Here is a 23,166-nt window from a genome sequence, read left to right on the forward strand (position 1 = left end):
AACTATATATCAGAGACACTATGCAGGGGAGGGGAAGGGAGGGGGATCAAAACAGGGGAGGGAATATGTTCTTACACAAGGGATTACGGTGATGGGGCATGGGTGAAATGGCGGTGGGAATTTTGTGGGGACTACACCTGAGAGGAGAAAGCATGCATTGTACAAAAAGGAAGAATGATGTAAAATACATATAAAAATAAAATAAAAATTAAGGGGAAAAAAAGAAAATACCCTAAATTAGACTATGACAAAGGCTGTAAAACTTTTAGGTATTTTAAGCTATAAATTTTCTGAGTGTAATTGAATTACATACATAAAATAGGTGCGTTTTATGGCATTTCAATTATATCTCAGTAAAGGTTCAAAAGTTACATTTTTTTTTCATTACAGTGAAAATAAAACAAAGGTTACTTAACAGAAAGCATTCATGTTTGGGTGTGTATGCATCATTTTACCCTGTCATCCTTACATGGGTTAGAAGGTTGTCCATGACACTGATGACTGACTTTTTATTTATTTATATTATTTTTTAAATTTTATAAATTTTTTACATCATTTTTCATTTTTGCACAATGTATGCATTTTCATCTTGGTTATTGTCCCCATTAAATTCCCACTCTCACCCCCGTTTTGATCCTACTCCCTCCTCCTCTCCCTATAGTGTGTCTCTGGTTTATAATTGCTTGTTGATTTTGATTTTTACTTTATTATAATTAGTCTTTTCCCCAGTCCCTTACTTAGGTTTTCTAAATTCCTGCTATGAGTTGAGTGATTGCGTTAAGGGTATCAGTCTTCAAAATATCACTTTTCCCTTCAAGTAAAATAGCTAGTCTTCCCAAAAGAACTTCTGTTGAAATGCTCCTCATTCTTCCAAGGACCCATCTTAATGCCCATTTTCTCATGAAAGCCTTCCTATACTATAAATTAATCTTTCAGTGTAGTCCTATAATCCTTTCTCTAACCATTTCTACATCTGAGTATATAATGCGCTTGTTGTGGTGACCCTGTGGATTTTTTATCTCCTCCATTATCTATTAGCATTCAAAAGTGGTCATGTGTACAACATAGTTAAGTATCCTCTCCATACCCAATCTTGTGCCCAATAATGCCAGGCCAGGGCCTCCCTGGTGGCGCAGGGGTTAAAGTCAGTGCTATCAAGCTATTGCCAGCCACTGCTGCATGAGTTAGGTCCCCAGCCAGGGAGCTAACCCACATGGCACAGCAGAGCTCTCCTGCCTCGCCCGCTGCTCCCCTCAGCAGTTTATTTCAGTAGATCCACTTGTTCTGCTCCCCTCTGTCTCTGGTGAATCTTCTCACCCTCACACCTCTGGCCTACACCCCAGTTCTTGTATGCATAAATAAAAATAAATCTTTAAAAAAGAAATAATGCCATGTCTGTTCAATGAGCATCAGGCAAATTAAATTACACTCATAATTCTGAGAAATAGGGGAAGATCCAATATATGATCTTACATAGCGCAAACATAAATCCTGAATAAATCATAAAGCAAATAGTAGAGCTAACAAAAAACCCTCAAATCTCTACTTTTTCAGCTAAATGAATTTTTCATTTATCTATATTAACATCCATTCAGAAGTTTCTTTTATCATATTCCCAAAGAAAACAAGAAATTATGAAATGCGCTATATTTGGAAAAACAGATTTGGGAACATATCCAGCTATCATGTAAACAGAGGAATTACTTACCTAGGTGCTTCTTTGGCTCTAGGAAAGGTCTACATTAAAACAAAACAAAAACTGTACATGAATACACAAAACACGACTATCGCAAAGCATAAATTTAAATATACCTTTTCTAGTAAACAAGAATTTAAAAACATTAAAATAAGCTGAACTTTCAACTTTATATGAATAAGCTACTGATGAGCAAGGAAGAAAGTGCTTCACCTCTTAATGATAAATGAAATCCCTGCTTTATTCTCCAAAATCCATTTCAGGGTTGCAAGGTCATAGTTCTCAGGGTGTTTAAAGGCAACTCCTTCTGGAAGCCCCTGCACCACTACAGCTGACTGATCTCGTAGCATCTTCTCATATGGAACAGGTACCACTGTTGATTTGCCTAAAGCTTTCCCTGGATTGGGTGACACAGAAAGACATCATTAAATGGTGTAACTAAATAGAAAGGTTAAAAAACTAAACCATCATTAGTTTATCACAGTTTTATAAATTATATTTTTGCTTTTTGGTAATACCTGATCTCAAAAGTACTTGATACACTACGGGGCCTTTTACCCATATTAACAGAACTTCTAAACCTGAAACGGATGTGTAAGGGCAAAAATAAAAAGCATATAAAATAACACACAGACACAGACACAGACACACACACACTGTGTATCAGGCAGTGATCCCCCGCAAAGGCCAGGAACCTCATCATTCACCAGAGGTGAATTTTATCTCCAACCCATATATTCTCCCTTCTTTGACAATTTTCTTTAGATGAGCTTTCACCACATGAATGGATTAATAAAAGGTGGTTTTGGTGGAATTTCTGACATGTCAAAAACAAACAGCTATCTTTGGGTGATTATGTGTCAGTGTAGGTTCTCTGGTGGGGGACGCTGGTTGTGGAGAAGGCTATGTGTATTCGGGGACCAGGAGTATGGGGATAATCTCTGTACCTTCTTAATTTAGCTGTGAACCTTTAGGTAGTAGTTTTAACTACTCTTAACAAAGAACCAATCTGGTAGTTAGATTTGTTTCTTAGTGCCTTCAAAGTAAAAATAGAAGGTAAGGTCATTCCTAATGTTACTCAACATTTGGAAATTTATTCATTTAATTTCTGAAAATGTGCACTATGTCCGTTAAATCAATTATGTAATCCACCTTTAGAAAACTGAATTACATATCTTCTGGAAATTCAAGTGTGTAACCTTACCATAGCAAAAGCAGAAATAGTCCTCAACTGTTTTTCTGAGTGTTTCAATCTCTACAGCATCTACACTCATACGATTTGCCTGGGTTGTAGATTTCATTTTATGCATCTCTGCAGCCTTTTCTTCTTCTTCAACACCTGTAAAATAATTAATGATGTAAAAGGCCAAAGTCCATATCTCAACAAGTGGCTTTTGTAAGAATACTATTTCTTATCTTCTAACATTTATAGTTTGTTATAGACAGAATGGCAAAGTAGAAGGGTAAACTTTTTTTTTTAAGATTTATTTATTTATGCATACAAGAACTGGGTTGTGTAAGCCAGAGGTGCCGGGCAGGGGGGCCTGGGGGGCGAGGATTCACCAGAGAGAGTGGGGAGCAGAACAGGCAGATCTACTGAAACACACTGCTGAGGGGAGCAGCAGGCAAGACAGGAGAGGTCTGTTGCGCCATGTGGGTTAGCTCCCTGGCCAGCAGGGGATTGAACTCATGCTGCAGTGGCTGGTGACAACTTGATGGTGCTGTGTCTTTAACCTCTGTGCCATCAGGGAGGCCCAGAAGGGGAAACTTGAAAAATCAGAACTTTAAATATATAAATTAACCTGTGAAATAAGTGTAGCTATATCTAAAAATGCTACACGGTACAAATTAGTTATTGGTAGTTTGAGAAAGAAAGAGTAACTTAAGAGTAATTTATCAGGTACTAACTTAAATATGGGAAGATAACCACCACAAAAAAACATTTTAGGCTTTCAAAGTTGAACATGATAACCACTAGGCACTTGAAAATAACCATTGGGCACTGGAAAAGTGGCCAGTCCAAAACAAGACGTGTTCTAAACTCCTAATACACCTGGATTCAAGACTTGGTACAAAAAATGGTATCCCATTAATGATTTTTATATTGATTAGATGTTGGTTATATTTCAAATCCATCTGGTTAAAATATAACCACTAAAATTCATTTGTTTCTTCTTTTTACTAAAGTCGTAACCAAAAAATTTTATAAGATTGATTCACAATATTTTTATTAGATAGTACTTTTCTAAACTTCTCTCCAAGAATTCCTAAAACTGACTCATAAACCTACTGATTAGGTCAGAATTGATCATTTTTTGCAAAATAACTTTTGCAAAATAACTTATACTAGCAAATATTAGATATTTAAGAATTATATACAAGTATCTCCGCAGTATCAAAACCAAACTATGAATATTAATAAGCAGGGACTACAATTTGAAATTGAGGACAATCCCCCTAAATGCTTAGTTCTAAACATTGGAAAGCCACATAAGCAAAGGAGTATAGGGAACAGGAATATAAACACAGCTGCCAGTGGGATTACAGTCTTACGCACGGATGGCAGCTTATATACACATAATCAACACAACGCCATTAATATACTTACGGACACAAACATAATCCTGTTCTTAAAAGTTCTCAAAATAATAATGGGGGAAAATTTTAACAGATGATCACTACTGCAAAGCTCAGAAGGTTATAGATGAAGGGTAGGGAAGGCATGTCTTTGAGGGGAGAGGATATGTTTCCTTTGTTTTTAAGGACTAAAAATACAATTTAGAATTGTAATTTAATGAGTTAAGAGAACTATTTTTACTCACCCATCATCTGCTCAATTTATCATGAATTGGATCTACCTTGAAATGGAAATTTAAATTTGAATCTTAGAGACACATATTTTATGCCTATAGATATCCCCAAATTTTCTCCATTCTTTCCATGTTTAAGAAAATAGTTAACTCTGAGTTAATATAAAATCTATGGATAATGTTAAGTCAAACAAAAATATAAAAACTGTCATACAGTTAAAGGCCATAGGTATTAATGCCCTACATTAAATCTCTACTTGGTTTGTTCCATGTCTAATAAATTCACCAATTGTTATGGCCTCCTGATGGGAGGATCACAAAATTCACTGAGGATTCTGACAAGTTGATTTCATGAAGCAGTTAGAGTTGTTTTACTCTGCATCATGCTTACCCTTATTTAATGCTCAGAGAAATACTCATTTTCAACACATCAAATATCAAGAAAAAAAATCTGCTTATCTGATATGAAATTTTAATCAATTCAAAAATTTCTCTACCATTTTTATCTTTCTAATGTGTTCTACCAATCCAGTGATGCCAAGCACAGTACAATAAACTACCATTTTCCTTACATTTCAGTATTTATCCTTATATATTATCATTCCAATGATTCATTTAAACATTCTGAATTGTCTCCACATTTTTTATTTTTTTTATTTTTTTTGGTGGTGAACAGGAGTGTTTATTACCATCACCTCCCAGTTCTCTCTTTCCAAGAATACTTGCAAACACTCAGCTGGTGGACACGAAATATTTCCCCAAAGAAACACAGATTTTCAAAACAAATTACAACTGGATTTTTCACAGTATCTTCTTTAATGTCTTGTGATCAACTTTTAACTGTGAGGAGACAGATTACTCTCTGATAAAATTTGTGGATCGCCCTCTCATAACATAGGACCTGTGAAGCCAGCAAACTTATTTGCTCCTTTTTGTGTGTTTTTCTGGCAAGCAACTGCCAGTGGCATTTCCATTAACTCTTACCTCTAAATGGGGTCACATGACTATTTTTCACCAATGCAAAGTAAAAACAGGAGCTGTGTATCACTTAGGAAGAAAGGAGACTGGGAAATTTCCATCCTTCATCTTTCTCTTTTTTGCCTAGGGATTCCAAGACCCCTAGCAAAAAAGCACAGTCCCAATAGGAAAGGAATCTCCACAGACATTTTAAAGGCTTTTATGTACCTATCTCATTCAGCTTTAGAAGATTATGTTATTCATTAATATTTATATTTATTATTTGTGAACTACAAAAGATAAAAATATAATACTCACAGTACTTTACAAAATCTTTCTGAAAATCCTTCCTGGTGTTGACAAAAGCACGCCCCCTCTCTGTGCCTACTACAAACACGTCTGTCTCATACACGGCAATGCAGGCCACTTCTGCCTTGGATTTGGCCAGTTCTTTACACTGAAATGCAAACAGCAAATCTTACATTCTGTTGTTTAAAAGCACCATTTCTGATGGATGGAAGACTCCTGTCACACTGTTTTAATACAAAATCTGAAATGAGGTGAAGTTCATACTTTCTGGTCTTAGGTTATCGCATACAGAACAGAGTTCTCATTTTTTTTAAGGTATCCCTCTTTCTAAGTAGTTTCTAATCCCAATTTTAAACAGAAAATGCAGAAATTATATGGGGGAAAAAACAACAACAACAGAAAATCCCTTGTAATCTCTGATAGGTTAAGAGTCCCAAGAAAGAGATTCATATTTACATGCAGGCTTACTACAGAATACTCTCAGTAACACCCCTGCAGTGTGAGGGTAGCAGGATTCAGCAGAGGGAGAGTAAAATGCTGACAAGCTACATGGGGGAGGCTCTGGAGGTGGGATGACCTTCCAGGGAGAGAAAGAGACCTTGGGAGAGATGTAACACTTGCAGCAACTGGGAAGATTAGTACCATCACTCATAAAGGGGGATTTGGATGCTATATCACAATGTTTACCACATCATGCCAACTGCAGAATTTTATCTGTGTGTATATATTGGAACCATATTTTTACTAATTACTGACTTTTATTAAGTGTAGTCTGGTAACATTAAATATTCTTTAAAATCTTAATCGGGTATATAACATTCCTTTTTATGAATATGTAATAATTCATACAAATTTATACATGTACTGATTATTGAAAATATTTTGGTGATTCCAATGATCATTCCTAAAAACAACATAGCAACAATAATCTGGGAACAAAATATTTTGTATCATTAATGACTTTCTTAGAAGGGTTTCAGATGTAAAAGAACAGAGTAAAAAACAAACTGTGACTCTGGAAAGTAAACACTTTCAGGGTTCTCAAAACCTACAAAATTGCTTTCCAAGAAGCTTCTATCATTTAACACTCCCATCAACACTTCCAGAAGAGCTAACTCACAATATCTTAACAAAAGTTTTGCAACTTTCCCAGAAACATTCATTTCTTTTTAAAGATTTATTTTTTATTTATATAAGTGTTGGGGTACAGGCCAGATACGCGGGAGGGTGAGACGATTCACCACAGCCAGAGTGGGGAACAGAACAGGCAGACTGACGAAGTACACTGCTGAGGGGTGCAGCAGGCGAGACAGGAGAGATCTGCGCGCCATGTGGGACCCTCGCCGGCAGCCGGGGATTGAACCGGCGTTGCAGAGGTTGCAGGCAGCTTCGCAGCCCAGTGTTCAATCACTGCACCACCAGGGAGGCCCTGTATAATATTGCTTTAAAATATTATCTTAAATAAAAAATTTTATGCCTAGTGAAGTGATCAGGACTCTCAAACTATATAGCAAAGCTACAGTGAAGTACTTCTGACCTAGAGGTGAGACAATTGCTCCCAGCATGAAGGATAATGGTGTACTATAATTTTATCACACTTATATAAGATGTATGTGACTGCTACCTATAAGGAAGTATTATTTACTTACCTTAAGATAAATGAGGGTGCACTATCCACACTCTTAGTTGGACAACCCTGTCATCAAAGGCAGTATTTATGAAACAGCAAAACAAAGCAAGATTCATGCACTGTCCAATGATAAGATCAAAGAAATCTATAGGCCAGGGAAAGGATGAAGCCATCCTATATACCTATAGTTACATTTCACGATAAACAACTAGGAACATGAAGAAAATACTCTCCCACTGGTGAGGAGGAAATAAAAGCTGAGAATAATGAAGTGACTTTGTAAAGACAAGAAAACTATAGACATTCCAGGGAATAGAATGGGCCCTAATTGACCCTGTTATCTGTGTCGAAAATAGTATCAGGAAAATATTTCAATATCAAGAGCAGGAATTAATCTCTAAAATTTCACTTAACATTAGGGTCACAAATTTTGGGTGGTTTTACAATCACAAGGAAGGAAGTGATATCAGAAAATAACAATATATAATCACTAATCACTCCAAAATTTCCTTCTCTAATTTTTAAAAAATTCTTAAATTGTAGAAAGAAAAAATGCCCCCACATGAGAACATGAAAAAAATATTTACAAACTGTATTATACTGAGACCTGATGTTAAACATTATCTAATACTAGTCAACACTTAAGAAATAAATACATGGTTTCCTGCTTGGAATGTTTCATTTCAACATGTTAGAAACACTTTAAAATCTATATGCTCAAATACTGATTCCAGCTACATACCCATGAAAACATGACAAGCGAATTACACTGCTACCATCATAGTAATACAATAATATAGCAAAAAAATTTGTTATTTTGCTATGAGTTTCTTTTAAAAGGCTGACAATGTAAAGTAGTAAAATGTAATATGACTGAAGAAGGACAAAAGTGAATGCATAAGCAGAATAAAATATAGACACAAAATAGTTAATGCTCATGAAACATGCAGCTACCTAAGATATTGGTAAATTAAAAAATTGAAATTGAATATTGAAAAGTATGTAGATAATTAAGAATATTCCAAAACATGGCAATAAAATGATTTGAACATCATCAATCCATAACTCATTCAACAAAATAACTACTCTTATTAAAATTAAAACCAAAATTATATCTCATCCACAAGTGCAATCCTAAACAAACTAGATTTTATAGAACCAAAAAGTCATCTCACCATGGACTCAAGAGCAGACATGAGGAATGTGACCACCATCCTGCTCTCTGAGGATTCCTCATCTTCCACGGGTAGGGTAGACATTGCTACTTGGGCCATGATCCCTGTGCAAAAGAAGTAATGAGAACATGAGTGGCAGAAATCCAGTGATCTTCTAAACATAAATTTAGGGCTGTGAAGTGTTTTCAACAGATTGCCTCATCAACTAGTTTTCTTGCTTAAGAGAAAAAAGACTTAGCCAACTATTCCATTTGCATGAAATTCCTGTCCTTGAAGATACAGATTCTATCTCCTAATTTCCATCTAGTTTTATTTTTATAAAAGTAGGTGAACATCATCCCATCCCCCAAAATAAAAACCAAATGTCACCCAGAACCAGTTTAAATTTCTCCAAAATTAGAGGAAAAGGTAATGAGTGATAGCTCAACAGAGGAAACAAATGCAAAGTTCCCCCTTCTCCCATCACACATTAGTTATAGAAGAGTAGGTAGACAAAGTTGGGGTGAAGAGAATTTCTCCTTTCTTATTAAGACGGAAATGGGCCACAGGACAAATATTATCTAAGATTCCTTTATAACACAGTATGTTCTTTTTAGAAAACACTTTCTAAAACTTTGGTATCAGCAAAAAGCCTGAGCTGCATTTCAAGCACTAATATACAAACAAAAACATTAAATAGTAAGTGTTGACAAGGATATGGAGAACTCTGAGCCCTTGTGCATTGCTCTTAGGGATGTAAAATGGAACGGTCACTGTGAAAAAGCTTGGCAGGTCCTAAAAAAAATTAAGAAATTAAGAATTACCGGGCCTCCCCCGGTGGTGCAGCGGTTGAGCGCTGGGTTGCGAAGCTGCCCGCAGCCTCTGCAGCGCCGGTTCGATCCCCGGCTGCTCCCCGGCCACCGGAGGAGGGTCCCGCATGGCGCGCAGACCTCTCCTGCCGCCCGCTGCTCCCCTCAGCAGTGTACTTCGGTCCTTCTGCCTGCTCCGCTCCCTGCTCTGGCTCTGGTGAATTCTCTCACCCTCCCGCGCTTCTGACTGTACCCAGTGCTTGTATAAATAAATAAATAAATCTTTAAAAAAAAAAAAAAAAAAAAAAAAGAAATTAAGAATTACCATGAATCACATTCCACTTCTGGGTACAAATATATCTCCAAAGAACTGAAAGCAGGAGCTTGAACAGGTATTTGCAAACCCATGTTCATAGCAGCATTATTCACAAAAGCCAAAAGGTAGAAACAACTGTCTACTGTCTGACGAAAATGTAATATATACATACAATGGGATATAATTCAACCTTAAAAAGGAAATAAGCGCCTTCTGTCAGGAAACCACCATCTTCCAGTAAATCACAAAAATGGCCATCACAAAGGAAAAGAGAAGAGGCATCTATTACATGTTCTCTAGGCCTATTTATGAAATGTAAGAGTTGTTCCTTTGGCCACATATAGGCAAATCTCTAAGAAAAGGCACTGTTCAAAACAGAATGCATCACAAAAGTACTATGGCAAAACGGAGAGTTTACAGTGTCACCCAGCATGCAACTTGTTATAATCAAACAGATAAAGGACAATATTCTTGCCAAGAGAATTAATGTTCCTACTGAACATACTAAACACACTAAAGAGCTAAGACAACTTCCTGAAGGAAAATGAAAGGAAAAAAAGGAAGATAAAAAGAAAGGTACTTGGGATCAAGTAAAGCACCAGCCTGCTCCAGAGAAGCGCTTTGTGAGAGCCAATGGAAAGGAGCCCGAGATGCTAGAACCCAATCATGAATTCATCTCATGATAGATGTTTAAAAATAAGAGATCTTTTGGGACTCCCTGGTGGCACAGGGGTTAAAGACACAGCACTATCAAGCTATCACCAGCCACTGCAACAGGCACAACACAAGTTCGATCCCCCACATGGCACGGCAGACCTCTCCTGTCTCACCCGCTGCACCCCTCAGCAGGCTATTTCAGTAGATCTGCCTGTTCAATTCCCTACTCTGTCTCTGGTGAATCCTCTCACCCCCTGCACCTCTGGTCCACACCCCAGTTCTTCTATGCATAAATAAATGTTAAAAAAGAGAGAGAGAGGGGCCTCCCTGGTGGTGCAAGGGGTTAAGACACAACCTATGAAGCTACCCTCAGCCACTGCAGCACAAGTTCGATCCCCGGCCAGGGAGGTGACCCACACGGCGCAGCAGACCTCTCCTGACTCGCCTGCTGCTCCCCTCAGCAGTGTATTTCAGTCAATCTGCCTGCTCTGTTCCCCACTCTGTCTCTGGTGAATCCTCTCACCCCCTGCACCTCTGGCCTGTACCCCAATTCTTGTATATAAAAATAAATAAATCTTTAAAAAAAAGAGAGACCAACCTCTGGGCTAAAAAGTAAAATAAAAAGGAATTAATTTCTGAGACATGCTGTAACAAAAGTGAACCTTGAAAATATCCTAAGTGAAATAAGTCAGACATTAGAGGGCAATTGAATGATTCTATGCATGAAGTACACATTAAGTCAAATTCATAGAGACAAAACAAGCGGTTCTGGTGGCACAGCAGGTTGAGCATAGTGCTGCGAAACTGTCCGCAGCCTCTGCAGTGCGGGTTCAATTCCCAGCCAGCCAGGGAGATACCCACATGGTGCGGCAGACCTCTCCTGTCTCGCCCACTGCTCCCCTCAACAGTGTTTTTCAGTAGATCTGCCTGTTCTGCTCCCCTCTCTGTCTCTCTCTGGTGAATACTCTCACCCACGCACCTCTAGCATACACCCCAGTTCTTCTATTAAATAAGTAAATCTTTAAAAACAACAAAATAATCACCTACTCCATAAAACATTAAGTACAAAAAGGTTGGATCCCTTTGAATTTTTTTTTTTTTTTAATAGAGGCATGTTTTATTTATTTATTTGTTTGTTTGTTTGTTTATACATGCACTGGGCACAGCCAGAAGCGCGGGAGGGTGAGAGAACCCACCAGAGCCAGAGCGGGGAGCAGAGCAGGCAGAAGGACCGAAGTACACTGCTGAGGGGAGCAGCGGGCGGCAGGAGAGGTCTGCGCGCCATGTGGGACCCTCCTCCAGTGGCCGGGGAGCAGCCGGGGATCGAACCGGCGCCGCAGAGGCCGCGGGCAGCTTCGCAACCCAGCGCTCAACCGCTGCGCCACAGGGGAGGCCCCCCTTTGAATTTTTTTAAGGTTTATTTATTTATGCATAGAAGACCTGGTGGACAGGCAAGAGGTGGGGGTGTGAAAGGATTCACCAGAGACAGAGTGGGGAGCAGAACAGGCAGAAAGATCTACTGAGATACACTGCTGAGGGGAGCAGCAGGCAAGACAGGAGAGGTCTGCTGCGCCATGTGGGTCACTGCCCTAGCTGGGGATTGAACTCATGCTGCAGTGGCTGCGGATAGCATCATTGTGCTGAATTTAAACCCTTGCGCCATCAGGGAGGTCCCTGAATTTTTCAAAATACAGAAAAAGAAGAAAAATTGAACTGAGACATTTCACAGGGCAGGCCCAGTGTAAACAAGACAAAACTTCTGTTTTCTGGATTTGTAATATAATGTACTTGCTACTCCCTATCCTTCCCAATTATGTATCTCTGATGCTGTCTTGGTATAAAGGAGAGGAAATATGAGAATAGGTGGTATCTCTTTGTAAGGAAGAAGGCAATCATGGAAGGCAGAAACTCAATAGTCAGGAATAATCTGGGGCATATCACCCTAAAAATGTGCCAGCTATTATGGCAGCCAATGGCCACACACAGCTATTTAAATTAAGATTAAATAAAATTTAATTCAATTCCTAAGTAACACCAGTCACACTTAATAGTAGTTCTCAGCCACACACAGCTAGTGCCTACTGTAGTAAAGATCATTTAAAGAACATTTTCATCATCACAAAAATTTCCATAGTGGTATAGAAATTAAACAGTAAGTAACCTTAAATTCTTATGACTTTGTCAAGCCATGATGGTGGCAGCTGTAGTAAAAGACTAAGTGAAGCAAGGGGAAAAAAAACTTTGGGGGAAATGAACTAGGACACAAAGGTCCATCCCAACTCCATGTAAGCATTCTTCGCTGCCAATGCCCAAGGATTATTAGTACATAAGTAGAACAGATTTCCTGAGAATGAGAACGCTGGAGGAATAAAGAAAAGGAACAGAGAAGTAGTTTTATGATATGCTAAGGTTAAAATGCATGTGAAGTATCAAAGACACAGATTTTATTGGCTAAAGTGATCAAATCCCAAAGATCCTAACCCATTACGAGTACAGTGGTGTTGCCTCAATAATCAACTAGCATAATCTATCTGACATTTTATATTCTCACAGAGCAAGAATCATATAAATAGTTGCATAATATTGCAATAGCCCATCAAAACTGAATCATACAATTTCACATCTTTGTAAAGTTACTTTTTGCCTTTATCCTATTTTAAAATTCTTAATACTGAAATAATTAGCATAAACATCTTTACTGCACATACACGAAATTTTTACATTGCTACCAGAAATGTTTAAATATACTAAATTCGTTAATATCACTAACATTTTGGAGAGCTGTGACTTAATCACTATATCTCGTTACCAATAAAACAGTTAAATCTCTGTTACTAAAGAGACATTTGCAGTTACATTATTTGTATTTTTTTTAAAGATTTATTTATTTATGCATACAAGAGCTGGGGTACAGGCCAGAGATGCAGGGAAGGTGAGAGGATTCACCAGAGACAGAGTGGGGAGCAGAACAGGCAGACTGACTGAAATACACTGCTGAGGGGAGCAGCGGGCGGGCGAGACAGGAGAGGTCTGCTTCGCCATGTGGGTTGCTCCCTGGCAGGCCGGGGGATCGAACTTGTACTCAAGAGGCCGCGGACTGCTCCATAGTGCGATGCTTTACCATTTGTGCCACCAGGGAGGCCCATTAGTTGTATTTCTTCTGGAATAACTCATCATCCACTTAGATTCCATGCCCATTACTACACTGATATTTGATGATATTATCTGTATAATTTTAAATCCCAAATCATTCTTTGAATTGTGATCGTAGTGTGTATGAAGCTCTTTAATTATCCAGTTTTTGTATATGTTTGTCTTAATCCTGCATTTTTCACACAATATTTTTGTTTCAATCAATTTGATTTTCATTTTGATTTAATCACAAATTTGACATTTTTTACTCATTTTTTTTTTTTTGCTTCTCAAGCTTACCCAGCCTTCATGAAGTTATTCCTTTAAAATTTCTTTCTCGTGGCAAACTGTTCTTGCTTGCTAAAAATTCTTTATTCTTGAGCTGGAATAGAAATCTAGGTTGCAATTACTCTCTTTCAGCACACTGAGGTTTATTTCATTATCTTTGGCTTTATTATATTTTGACTTACATTGTTGCTATTCAGAAGTTATCTTTTAAAGTAACTCCCATCCCCACGCCTGCTGTTTTAAAGATGTTTTCTTTGTTCTTCAATTTTCTACAGTTTTACTATGTTGGGAAGTGGATTACTTTTTATTCAGTATGTTTGTCATTCACTAGGCTATTTACTGTGGATCAGCATCTTTCAGTTGTGCAAATTCTCACTATTATCTCCTCAGGTATTGTCTCTGCCCCATTATCTATCTGCTCATTTACTGAGACTCAGATTAAATAGGGTAGTCCTTAGGCCTCTTACCCATTTCTGTTTTTCTTTTTCACTGAATTAAACTTCCAATTTATTTTTCATTATTTCTTCATCGGTGCTTATTCTCTTGTTAAAACTATCCACTAGAGGTTTTTGTTTATAATTTTTATTTCTAGTATTTCTATTTATTACTGTCATATTTTATAGATTCCTAGTCCATAAAGATTTTCAAGCGTGACATATTTCTTTAAATACAGCAAGGGGTTAAGTCTCAGCAGTATGAAGCTATCTGCAGCCACTGCTGCACCAGTTCAATCCCCGGGTCAGGGAGTTGACCCACATGGCACAGCAGACCTCTCCCGTCTTACCCACTCCTCCTCTAAGCAGTGTATTTCAGTCAATCCCCCTGTTCTGCTCCCCACTCTGTCCCTGGTGAGTCCTCTCACCGCCCCCCACCTCTGGCCTACACCCCAGCTCTTGTATACGTAAATATTTAAAATAAGTAAGCACAGCAAGGGTCATTTGTTTTTATAGTCTCTGAAAATTCAAAAATGTCAAGTCTTTATAGATGTATTTTTTTTAAGATTTATTTTTGCATATAAGAACGGGGTACAGGCCAGAGGTGTGGGGGTGTGGGAGGGGAGTGAGAAGATTCACCAGAGATAGACTGAGGAACAGAACAGGCAGAAAGACTGAAATACACTGCTGAGGGGAGCAGCGGGTGAGACAGGAGAGGTCTGCGGTGCCATGTGGGTAGCTCCCTGGCCAGGGATCTAACAGTGGCTGTAAATAGCTTTATAGGTTGCGTCTTAACCCCTTGCGCCACACAGGGATGCCCTTTATAGGTGTATTTCTGCTGTTTATGTCACTCTTACTCATACTCACAGTTTTTGTACCTGTGTATGTCTGGTTATCTTTCATTATTATGTTGATCACTTTACATTAAAAAACTTTTAAATTTGAAGCCTAGAACAAAAGCAGATTCTTCCAGATGTCTGGGAGCATTACCTGCCTGGAGTTACCATAATCCGAGTTCAAGGTTTCAGTTTCCTTGGACTACCCAAGAAATATTAATCCAGACCACAAACACCTTTATTATCACCTTTACTAAATATTTGGGAAACATGTCCTATTGGACTCCTGTATTTTGTGCAGGTTCTTGGCTTTGATTTCGGCATTTTTCATTCCAAAGGTTTTCAAAACTCAAGTTCATATGGTGAAGTTAGCAAATTCCCTCAAGGCAAAAGTGCTTCCCACTTCTGATTATCTGAATCTCCATTTTCCTTTTAAATATTAGACTTTTTATATTAACCCTTCAAAATTCCTCAACTGTTGTATTTTTTCAAGTTTTGTTTTAATTTTAGAACATTCTTATCTCTACCACCAATTCCCCACACTTTACAATATTCTTTATTTTCAAAAACAATTTATGAATTGCTCAGAACTATCTTAAGATTGTAAGGTTATAAATTCCCAATTCAAACCATTTCAAATGAACAAGAGAGTTCTGTTTTATTTAGTAATTCAGTTGATGAAGCCTGCACTAACTCCACACACAGTTGGATCCAGGAACACAAGACATGGTCATTAGAGTTCTCTCTACTCTCTCCCTGCCAGTCTTACTGCTCCTTGAACAGATGAGTTTCTTCCCTAAGACAGAGAAGACAGTCACACACATCTTAAAGTTTATCACACACCCACAACTGCCATCCCAAAGGCAACAGACTATCATATCTTCTTGTTACTTTCTGAACAAAAGTTCTGGAGGTTTGTTTCAATCCCAAGCCTATTTACTGTGGCTAGTCAGAACAAGATTACTTGAAAAACAATGCTAATAAGCAGACTAACTAGAACCATATGGAAGAGGAAAGGAGGCAGTCACTCAAAAGGCAAAGCAGCACACTATTATCAGAAAAGGGATGAAAAAGCACAGCAGGGGCCTCCCTGGTGGCCTAGGGCTTAGGTCTGTCTCAGACTATTACCACTGAGACCAGAGTTTAATCCCTGACCTAACAGGAAGCTAACCCACATATGGGGCAGTGGACCTCTCCCATCTTGCCTGCTGCTACCCATAGCAATGTATTTCAATAAATTCGGGCCTGCCCCCCGCCCCCATGACGCAGCAGTTGAGCACTGGGCTGCGAAGCTGCCCGCAGCTTCTGCAGCGCGGTTCGATCCCCAGCCACTGCGAGGGTCTCACATGGCACGACAGACCTCTCCTGACTTGCCAGCTGCTCCCCTCAGCAGTGTATTTCATCAGTCTGCCTGCTCTGTTCCCGGCTCTGGTGAATTCTCTCACCCTCCTGCACTTCTGACTGTACGCAGTGCTTGTATAAATAAATCTTTAAAAAAAAAAATTCACCTGTTCTCCTCCCCACTCTGCCTCTGGTGAAATCCTCTCACACACACCCCTGCACCTCTGGACTACACCCCAGTTCTTCTACACAAAAAAATTTTTAAAGGGGGGGGAAAAAATAAAAAGCACTGCAGACACACCAAAAATAACAGTTACTTGGGCCCGCTCTTCTTTCCCATTTTCCAATTTCCATCATTCTAAATGCTATTTGACTTCATCTTTTGTTTCCCTGATCTGATTTTAATTCTTCTTTGAGTTTCAAAGATGAACTTAATTGGTCTGTTGCTGTTTCTTTTTTTATCTTTTATCCTGGCTAGCTACTGTTTAATAGATGAAATGCCTTCTTTCATCTCTCTGAAAACAAACTCCAGCCATTCTTTAAAATCTTCTTCTGTTTCTTGTGGGAGATCCATTTCAGGGATTAGGTTTACCTGTGTCCTTACTGTGCTGATCTGTTCTACCTCAAAATAAGCTAACAATTAACAACATAAATTTTTTTCATGTGATTATGTATGCTGTTGCTTTTAACTTCTTGATCCTTCCTGTTAATGCTTAACAATAGAATAAAAAATTTATAGTCAAACAGAACTCTTCGGACCTCTCTGGTGGCGCAAGGGTTAAGACGCAACCTATGAACTATCCATAGTCACTGCAGCATGAGTTATATTCCCAGCCAGCCAGGGAGCTAACCCACATGGCACAGCAGACCTCTCCTGACTTGCCCGCTGCTCCCCTCAGCAGTGTACTTTGGTCAATCAGCCTGTTCTGTTCCCCACTCTGTCTCTGGTGAATCCTCTCACCTCCCCGACCCCATGCCTCTGGCCTGTACCCCAGCTCTTCTATGCATAAATAAATCAATCTTAAAAAAAAAAAAAAAACAAAAAAAAAAACAGAACTCTTAAGGATTTTTCACACGTCATCACCACTCTAACAAAAAATTGAAATTCTTAGTATCTGATTATGCTGTTCCATAAAATAGTACTAAATTGTCAACATCTCGGGCCTCCCTGGTGGTGCAAGGAGTTAAGCACCGCACTATGATGCAATCTGCAGCCTCTGCAGCACGAGTTCGATCCCCAGCCGGCCAGGGAGAAACCCAACATGGGGAAGCAGACCACTCCTGTCTCACCCACTGCTCTCCTCAGCAGTGTATTTCAGTCAGTCTGCCTGTTCTGTACCCCACTCTGTCTCTGGTGGACTCTCTCACCCCCCGCATCTCTGGCCTGTACCCCAGCTTAAATGCATAAATAAATAAATAAATCTTCTTTAAAATAAATAAATGCATAAATAAATAAATCTTCTTTAAAAATAAATAATCAACATATTTCTGTTCCAAATTAAAATTCAAGTCATAGCAGTACATGGGGGATGTAACATGACGCTGATGTGTTATTACATCCATGTCTATTTCTACTTTGTTAGATTTTGTTCTTTTCAACAAATATCTTTCCATTTTAATCTTAGATCAAGAAGCAAATTCAAGGTATTTTAGGGCAACCTATTGTTTCATAAATGAGAAATACAACCCAGAAAGATCAGCTGTCTTACTAAGGACACATAGACAGTTAAGTTTTTAACAAGGGACTAGAATCCATCACTTCCAAATCCAAGTTCTCTCTTTTGTGTACATTAATAAAGAAAGGCAGGAAAAAAATAATCCACAGTAAATCAAAACACAGTGATTCAAGTTAAATACTAGGCATTCTTCATGAGGCAATAAGCTGTCACTCATCAACCAACTGAAGCATTACATCCTTTTTTTATGCATATAAGAGCTGAGGTACAGGCCAGAGGTGGGGGGGTGGGGGTGCTAGATGATTTACCAGAGACAGAGTAGGGAGCAGAACAGGCAGATCTACTGAAATACACTGCTGAGGGGAGTAGCAGGCGAGAAAGAAGTCTGCTGCACCATGTGGGTTAGCTCCCTGGCCTCCATGACCGTGGATAGAACTTGTGCTGCTGTTGCTGCAGATAGCTTCATAGTGCTGAGACTTAAGTCCTTGTGCCACCAGAGAGGCCCAGAAGCATTACATCCTTTCTAGTCATAAAACAAAGATTATGGTGGCTATGGAGGAGCACTTTATATACCAACATCAGTCATATTCTATGAAGAAAATAAAGGTTTGGTCAAAATAAAAAATATGAATAAGGGCCTCTCCTGGTGGTGCAGTGGTTGAGCGCTGGGCTGCGAATCTGCCCAGAGCCTCTGCAGCACTGGTTCGATCCCCGGTCCCTGGCAAGGGTTCCACATGGCGCGCAGACCTCTCCTGCCGCCCGCTGCTCCCCTCAGCAGTGTATTTCGTCAGTCTGCCTGTTCTGCTCCCCGCTCTGGCTCTGGTGAATTCTCTTACCCTCCCACACTTCTGACTGTACCCAGTGCTTGTATAAATAAATAAATAAATCTTAAAAAAAAAATGAATAAGAGACCAACTGTCTAGATGAACGTATAACTTACAAAACATTGCTGAGAGGCACTGCCAGGTAAACATGTCTCCAACAAAGATCAAAGCCGTAACAATTGGGTTTAAACAAAGTGTAACTTAGAAAATCTAAGACCCAAAACCCAATCTCAACTAGAAGGAATAGTTTTAAATTGATCAAGGCACCAACCCATTATTTTATTTTCTCCTCAAAAAACTTATTTTCACAATTTTCTTTTTTTTTTTTTTAATTTTTATTTATGCATACCAGAACTGGGGTCTAGACCAGAGGTGTGGGAGGCAGGTGAGAGGATTCACCAAAGACAGACTGGGGAGCAGAACAGGCAGATCTACTGAAGTACACTGCTGAAGGGAGCAGCGGACGAGACAGGAGAGGTCTGACACCCGATTTGGGTCAGCTCCTGGGCAGGGATCCTACTCATGCTACAGTGGCTGGCAACAGCCTGATAGCACCAAGACTTTAACCCCTGCATTACTAGGGAGGCCCTCCAGATCTAACTTAATGGATGCTCCTAACTCCCCATATTCTTTCAAACCATACATTATACTGTTAAATTTTAATTAGAAAAAAAAATTTCAAATTCCAGTAGCCATAATATTTAAATTTAAAAAAAAATTTTTTTTTCAAGGACTTAGATAACAACTACAATGGGATTTTTAAATTCATGCATTAATCTTCATCCCTAAAAAATAAAAACATTGGGCCTCCCCAGTGGCGCAGCGGTTGAGCACTGGGTTGCGAAGCTGCCCGCGGCCTCTGCGGCACCGGTTCGATCCCCGGCTGCTCCCTGGCCACCGGAGGAGGGTCCCACATGGCGCGCAGACCTCTCCTGCCGCCCGCTGCTCCCCTCAGCAGTGTACTTCGGTCCTTCTGCCTGCTCTGCTCCCCGCTCTGGCTCTGGTGAATTCTCTCACCCTCCCGCACTTCTGACTGTACCCAGTGCATGTATAAACAAAAACAAACAAACAAACAAACAAATAAATAAATAAAAACATTCTCAGGGTCTCCCTGGTGGTGCAGATGGTTGAGCACAGCACTATGAGGCTATCCACAGCCACTGCAGCACAAGTTAGATCCCCAGCTGGCCAGGTAGCAACCCACATGGCGCAGCAGACCTCTCCTGTCTCGCCTGCTGCTCAGCAGTATATTTTGGTCAGTCTGCCTGTTCTGCTCCCCATTCTGTCTCTGGTGTATATTCTCACCCCTCACACCTCTGGCCTGCACCCTAGCTCTTGTATGCATAAATAAATAGATCTTTAAAAAAAGAGAGAGTAGAGTGTATTACAAACACAAGATCATAGATGAAAATGTGATCATGAATTAGATACCCTCCCCCTTTGCTATAGTGACATTTGGCAAAACTTGGAGTTTCTGTGTGAAGAATATATGGGAAATTTTTGTTTATTGTTGTAACTAATTTGTAAGTTTAAAGTATTTCAAAATATTTTTTTTCTTTTTTTTTTTGTGGGTCACTCGCCGGTGGCCGGGGATCCAACAGGCTCTGCAGAGGCTGCGGGCAGCCTCGCAACCCAGCGCTCAACCACTGCACCATCAGGGGAGGCCCTTTCAAAATAATTTTTAAGGCATTAAGTATGTATGTGCTAAGCTTAAAGTTTTCCTATTTTGGCCTTATTGCTTGAGTATGTAAGTCTTTTCCTGCTTTTACTGTCACAGATGAAATATTAGAACTAGCTGAATAAATATGTCACACAGCAAATTACTGATTACAATTGGTCTCTATCAGCTGAAGAAAACTGGAAATGGGCTGTTTTTCTTTCTTGTATTTTAAGGAAAGAGTAATTGGAAATTCATAAGGGTTAAGTAAGGGCCAAAAACATAAAAACACAATTAACACTACTTTATCTAAATTTTATCCAACAAACCTTTCCTACAGGCTGTGTATCAACAAATCAGATTTTCTAAATTTGCATATATACTTGTTATTGACTGTAATTCTGTAAACTAGGGGGGAGGGTAAAGTCTTATCTCAGTACCAAGACAAAGCCTTGCATAGTACTTGAGACACATTTGCTGAATTCAAGAATGAAAACTAGGTTCCTGTCTGATTTTATGCCCATGTTAGCTTTACCACATTGAAGGCTATCAAACAGATCACTGGCTGAATGTAAAAACCATAAATTTTACCCCAAAGCTGTTTTTCAACCTCGTTATAATAGTTATATTAACCTTGTTTATTAAGTAAAATCAGTAAAGTTAGTAACATCTCTAATTTGTTTATCATTTAATATTATCTACACTTAAAACATATAATAACTGGATATTAGTATAACATGGTAGTTAAGTGTATGGGCTTAGAATCCAACTGCCTAGAGATTTATATTAAAACTGCCTCTTTAGGGCCTCCCTGGTGGCGCAGCGGTTGAACACTGGGTTGAGAAGCTGCCCGTAGCCTCTGCAGCACCGGTTTGATTCCCAGCCACCAGGTGAGGGTGCCACATGGCGCACAGACCTCTCCTGCCACCCGCTGATCCCCTCAGCAGTGTACTTCATCCGTCTGCCTGTTCTGCTCCCAGCTCTGGCTCTGGTGAATTCTCTCACCTTCCGGCACTTCTGACTGTACCCAGTGCTTGTATAAATAAATAAATCTTTAAAAACAACAACAACAACAAAAAAAAACCTGCCTCTTTATATTTAACTTCCTGGTGGCACAGGAGGTTAAAGTCTCAGCACTAGAGCCAGCCACTGCCATCCCCGGCCAGGGAGCTACCCACATGGCACAGCAGACCGCTCCTGCCTTGCCCGCTGCTCCCCTTAGCAGTGCATTTCAGTAGATTTGCCTATTTGGCTCCCCACTCTGTCTCTGGTGAATCCTCTCACCCCAAACACCTCCAGCTTGAACCCTAGTTCTTGTATGCATAAAAATAGGAATTAAAAAAAAAAAAAAAAGCTGCCTCTTACCAGGGTGTGAAAATATACATTTGCAGAGATTTAAACCTGTAACCTGGAGCAGATACCAAGATGCAAACCTACTTTTTTTTTAAATTTTATATATTTTTTACATCATTTTTCATTTTTGCACAATGTATGCATTTTCATCTTGGTTATATTCCCCAGACAATTCCCAACCCCCCTTATTTTGACCCTAATCCCTCCTCCCCTCCCCCTTACAAACCTACTTTTTACCTCAATAATCATAATTTGGAAAAAATACAATAAAAGCCATTGAATTGATTTTTTAAAAAACTGTCCCACACTTTTTTCTAGCCTCCCTAAACTTCCTTCTCCTCAACATTAAAATGGGAATCCTAACAATGCCAGCATCCACTTTATCAGTTGCTGAGGATTAAATGCCTTAATGTAGATAATGCTTAGAATAGTAAGTTTATATACTCTCAAAAACTTACTAGTAGTTGTTATTGGCATTCTTGTCTAACCCACTCCTCTCCATCCCCCAATTTTGTTGTATCCTCCATGAAAGCTTACTACTTTAAACTATTTAAAACAACAATGTTAAAAGTACTATGGGGGCCTCACACAATACCGAGCCAATGCAGAAGGCCTCCACTCTGTTGGATAAGTGAAAAGACTTTTTTTTTTATGTAGCATTTTTTTTGGGGGGGATAAAGATTTATTTATTTACTTATTTATTTATTTACACAAGCACTGGGTACAGTCAGAAGCGTGGGAGGGTGAGAGAATTCGCCAGAGCGGGGTGCAGAGCAGGCAGAAGGACCGAAGTACACTGCTGAGGGGAGCAGTGGGCACGGCAGGAGAGGTCTGCGCCCCATGTGGGACCCTCCTCCAGCCGGGGAGCAGCCAGGGATTGAACCGGCGCTGCAGAGGCCGCAGGCAGCTTCGCAACCCAGCACTCAACCGCTGCACCACAGGGGAGGCCCTTCACTACTTTCTTTTTCTACACTAATACCATATTATATTTGCATAAAGTAAAAACAAACAAACTATACTTTTGCTATACTGTAAAAACAAAAACCTCAAAAATCCCTATCAGGATTGAAAAGGAAGGAAACTGACACATGCTACAACACAAATGAACCTTGAGGACATTATGCTAAACTTATAAACAGACCCAAAACACTTCTAATTTTCAATAATCATTTCTATTTTTCACACATTCATTCACTCTCCAATCTGCTTACTCCAGCTGAGCATTATGGGTGGCCTGAATCCACATTACAGGGCACAACTCAGGACCCAACCCTGAGCCAGGCATTC

The 23,166-nt window shown here is 39.4% G+C and overlaps 1 protein-coding gene across 6 annotated transcripts in view; it reads right to left on the reverse strand.

Annotated features, from left to right (window-relative positions):
• The window catches only part of GTF2I (general transcription factor IIi), an 86,167-nt gene that overhangs the window by 57,531 nt on the left and 5,470 nt on the right, over positions 1-23,166 (reverse strand). For all 6 annotated transcript variants that reach the window (XM_054693603.1, XM_054693600.1, XM_054693602.1 and 3 more), the window contains exons 2-6: positions 8,578-8,681; positions 5,782-5,920; positions 2,901-3,035; positions 1,910-2,093; positions 1,709-1,737 (exon numbers count right to left, since the gene is read on the reverse strand). In XM_054693603.1, the coding sequence (XP_054549578.1) occupies positions 1,709-1,737; positions 1,910-2,093; positions 2,901-3,035; positions 5,782-5,920; positions 8,578-8,676 (586 nt within the window). In that variant the 5' untranslated portion in view covers positions 8,677-8,681. The remainder of the gene's footprint in view (positions 1-1,708; positions 1,738-1,909; positions 2,094-2,900; positions 3,036-5,781; positions 5,921-8,577; positions 8,682-23,166) is intronic.

Source organism: Talpa occidentalis, unplaced genomic scaffold, assembly GCF_014898055.3.
Source record: "Talpa occidentalis isolate TD23 unplaced genomic scaffold, MPIMG_talOcc4v2.1 talOcc4.12, whole genome shotgun sequence".
NCBI classification, from domain to species: Eukaryota; Metazoa; Chordata; class Mammalia; order Eulipotyphla; family Talpidae; genus Talpa; species Talpa occidentalis.